Consider the following 4,401-nt stretch of genomic DNA (forward strand, 5'->3'; position numbering starts at 1 on the left):
AATCAATACATTTTTCAAGAAGAATAACAATAATAATAAATTATAATTTACATATTATTACAAAATATTTGTAAAATTCTTGACTTTTTTTTTATTGTTCAATGTTTTTGTGTGTAAGCACGGGTTACAAGCTAATAGGGGTGTTTACCAAACCACACAAACCACCCGCAAAATAGCATAAACGCACCGCACCGCACCGCAAGTAACAATGCACCGCACTGTATGGTGCAGTGCAATTTGTAGTTTTATAATAAGAAAACCGCACAAACTGTACCACACCGCACTCTCTCTATATTAAATAAAAAATATTTTTTTTGATATTAAATATAGTATTAATAGTTTAATGACCATAGTTTTTAAAAAAGAAGTTTAATAACCCTAGCAAGTGTTGATTAAGAAAGTCAACCCAAAATTAAGAAAAACTAGCTAAGAGCATTCTCATCAGCTGTTGTATAAAAAATGCCATTTTGACACATCAAAAACCTACTTTACTATTTTACAACATCTCATTTATCAGGTGTTCTATTTTTCAATCCCATACATTAAAATAATATATCCATCACATTAAAATACCATTAAAAAAAAACTTCAAACGGTAAATTTCTCCCTATCATTCTCATTCTCATCCTCATCGTCAACAACGGCACAACTTATACTGCCGCAACAACGGCCACCAACAACCACTGCCAAAACAACACCGACAGCCACCACCCGCACAAACCCACATCCACCAACGCCACCTCAAAAAAACAAAACAAAACACAACCAGAGAGATCGGTTGCGCACAAACCCACATCCACCAAATTAAACAAAGCCACATCCCAAATCCACCAAATCAATTATAAAATTAATTACAACTTACACTAAAATCATAAATTGAATCGGACATACACCACGGCGAGATCGGCGATGGTGAGACAGCGTGGTAAGACGGCGATGGAAGTTTTCACCCCCGGCCACCGTTTCCTTCACACCGGAGTTCCTTTTTGTCGCAAAGTGGGTTAGTGATCAGTGGCGAGTCTGGGCGAGGCGAGACAGCTATGAGACGGTGTGGGCGTGGCAAGACGGAGTGGGCATGGCGAGACGGTGATGAGACGGCGTGGCGATACGGTGTGGGCATGGCGAGACAGCGTGGGTGTGGCGAGACGGCGATGAGACGACGTGGGCATGGGCGTGGGCGTGGCGACGAGAGTGCGATGAGAGTGCCCCAGAGACAGCGATGAGAGTGCCCCAGAGAGAGAGAGAGAGAGAGATGGGTTTCAGAATGCTCAAGAGAGAGAGAGAGAGAGAGAGAGAGAGAGAGAGAGAAAATTGAGAGGAGGAGAGAGAAAAAAGAATTAAATATGCCAAACAGTAAAATGGCATTGGTGTCCGTACGCTCTCATATTTGAGAGCGTATTGTAGCATGTCTCATATTTTTGAGACATTTAGCACACCTCATTAGAGGTTGTTTTTGTGTTTGGTGTGCTAAATGTGCCAAATATTTGGCATTTGGCACATTTAGCACACCTAATGAGAATGCTCTAATAGTTTAAAGCTTGGTCCAAAATAAAGGGAAAAATTAATTTTGGGCTGAGCCAGAAAAGCCCAAATTTTGGAAAATATACTAGCTTCAAACCATTCAAATCGCATCTTATACACCGCATCATACATGTGACTGCAAAAATTAGGTGCGGTACGGTTATGATTTTGGCTAAACTCTAAACCGCACCGCACTGCACATTTGATCGCAAAATTGAGGTGCGGTACAGTTATGATTTTGGCTAAACTCTAAACCACACAACACCGCATCGCACATTTGACTGCAAAATTGAGGTATGGTGCAATTATGATTTTAACTAAACCACACTGCAAAGTGCAATAATAAAAAATAGCCAAAAACTACACCACACTACACTGCAAACACCCCTACAAGCTAGTATTCCAATAAAAGTGATAGTTATGGTATATAAAATTGGTTGTCTCTCGAAAAAAAATATAGTGGTTAGCCCATGGAATAATTATTGCTGGTTTGTGGTTAATTAAATATAACAACTTTACCTTGGAGCTTATTGAAAAACTATCATAAATTATTAGCAAATAAGACTCTTATGTAGAATCTTATAGTTAGCATGCTTGAAAGACAGCTTAGCCAATTCAAGCTACGTCAGCATACCCTTAATTACCCTTAATTATCGGCTTTACTCTATATTTATTTTTCACCTTCTTTTAGAGAAATAATTTTATCAAGGAAAAGCACTAACACTTATGCTTGAAACTTTCCCCCTTTTTTTCTTTTTCCTTTTTTTTTTTTGGAGAAAGTTTTAACATATGGCATCCTCACCCTCTTCACTAAGAAGCCATTTATCCAGGCCACGACCACTAACGCATCGCCCTGCAGTTGAATTTTTCCTTCCAAATTGTTGTCACCGAAAGCGATAGGCTCCCGGGCAAGCTTTATTTTCTTCCCAAATGCCTGTATGCTCAAGCTGCCTTCCACCGGTACTACAGTTAACACTCCTTTCCTTCTCGTTGTCGTGAGGTTCTTCAGGGTAGCATGAATGACCTCAATTATCCCAATAGGGGGTGGAAGGGGGTTCCCCCTTTGCGGTGTACCTTGCCCCGTTACTCAGTCTCCTACATCCGTCAGAAACTCCTTTAAATAGCCAGCCTTCGCCAGCTGCTCGAGATGATCCCTCAACACCCGGCATTGCTATGTAGTATGGCCTTTATCTTTGTGGTAAGTACAATACAAGTTTTGATTTCTCCTAGATGGGTCACCCCCTATCTTGTTCGGCCACTTAAAGTACGGCTCATTCTTAATCTTGTCTACAATCATATGCACTGGCTCCTTAAATGTTACATTTACCTCCCCTACCTGTGCTTCCGCCACCTCAATCCTCAGACTCCCTCGGGTCCTGGGTGGGAAGCCACCCTGCCGAGGACAATTTATCATTGGCGCTTTACCTTTGCTTTGTAGCCGGTCATCCTCCAGTTGTTTATAATCCTCAATGCGCCTCATCAATTGCCTCATGTCCTCGGGAAGCTTCTTAGTCAATGATTCCCATAGTCCAAAATCTTTGGGCAATCCCATCCTAAAAGTGCTTGCAGCAATCTTTTCGTTGCCCTCGCTGATCTCATTGTAGAGTTGCCAGTACCGGCTAGCATAGCTACGAAGGGTTTCTCCTACCCTCATTTTCATGGATAGCAACACGTTTATTGGCTGTGGTACTCGGCTGTAGGTTACAAACTGAACACCAAACTCCTGTATCAGCTCGGCAAAATTGTGGATGGAGCCCTTCTGCAATCCATTAAACTATCTCAAAGCGGTAGGGCCAAGGCTTGAGGAGAATACTTTGCATATCAGCGCATCATTATGAGTATGCAGTGACATTATCTAGATATAGTGTTTGACATGCTCCACCGGATTTATTTTGCCATCGTAGGAATTGAATGGAGGGCACGTAAATCTGTCCAACATCAGGGCCCACTCAATGTCATCTGAGAACGGTGACCGAGCAACTCTATGTAGTGCGCGGCTCATTGCATCCATGGCGGCATTATGGGGCCGTCGTTCTTTGGGGGAATCTGAACCCTGATCTACATATTCCCGTGAACGTGAACGGTACCGTCGCTGACGGGATTTTCACAAATGCGAACGGTCTCGGTGTCGACGGGAACTAGATTGATTGGACCCCATTCCGTAACGATCTTCGCTCGTACCAGATCTTCCTTCTCGGTTGTCTCAATCACTTCTACGGTGCCTACCCCCTGCTTCCAGCTCCAGATATCTAACCAACCTACGCAGCCGCTCGAGCTCCTTGTCTCTTTCGTCAAATTGCCTGTGCTCTGAAGCGCCTGACACTGTCCGTTGTGTTTGGTACAACCCCTCTCCGAGGCCAAACCGCTCTTCCTCTCATTCACGATCCCTATCTTCGCACCTTTTTTGCCTCTATTCTCGCCAGGATGATCCCCGAGAAGATCCCACTAAACCGCTTTCAGCATCGCTCCCGGAACGTCTTCCGGACATTTTTCCGCGAGTGAGTCTCGGTTAAACCACAACTTTGTAGGAGATTCCCACAGACTGCGCCAATTGTGCGCCCCCAAAAAGGGCTTAAAAGGCTGTCTCTGTCTTGGGCTCATAATTTATTTGTAATGTGGGTTTTGGGTTTCCTACACTGGGTGATTCTTTCTTGAAGACTCAGTAGTAACTCTAAAATGTTCATACCTTCCCTCTTCCTTATAGCTCTACCACTTAACTCTCAGTAGTTCTCTCGCTCTCCCAACCAACCCTTTTCTCTTCTTCTCTTCTCATATTTATAGCCCAAAGTTAGTGAAGGGATTATGATTGCCTTTGAGGTCAGCGCAATAGGAGGTCCAATATCGTTAATCGTAAGTGGATGTTTAGGTGGGAGTAGGGCG

The 4,401-nt window shown here is 43.2% G+C and overlaps 1 protein-coding gene across 1 annotated transcript; it reads right to left on the reverse strand.

The window, feature by feature from the left end:
* Positions 1 to 2,692: 2,692 nt before the first annotated feature.
* Positions 2,693 to 3,175, reverse strand: LOC111998096 (uncharacterized). The gene has a single exon (XM_024030205.2). It carries the CDS (start codon positions 3,173 to 3,175, stop codon positions 2,693 to 2,695), a length of 483 nt encoding a protein of 160 aa, XP_023885973.2.
* Positions 3,176 to 4,401: the final 1,226 nt, after the last annotated feature.

Source organism: Quercus suber, unplaced genomic scaffold, assembly GCF_002906115.3.
Source record: "Quercus suber isolate HL8 unplaced genomic scaffold, Cork oak 2.0 scaffold_223, whole genome shotgun sequence".
Lineage (NCBI taxonomy): Eukaryota > Viridiplantae > Streptophyta > Magnoliopsida > Fagales > Fagaceae > Quercus > Quercus suber.

Bases quoted from the DNA above. Each gene is read 5' to 3' on its own strand.
- LOC111998096 (XM_024030205.2), bottom strand. From the start codon at position 3,175: ATGAGGGTAGGAGAAACCCTTCGTAGCTATGCTAGCCGGTACTGGCAA.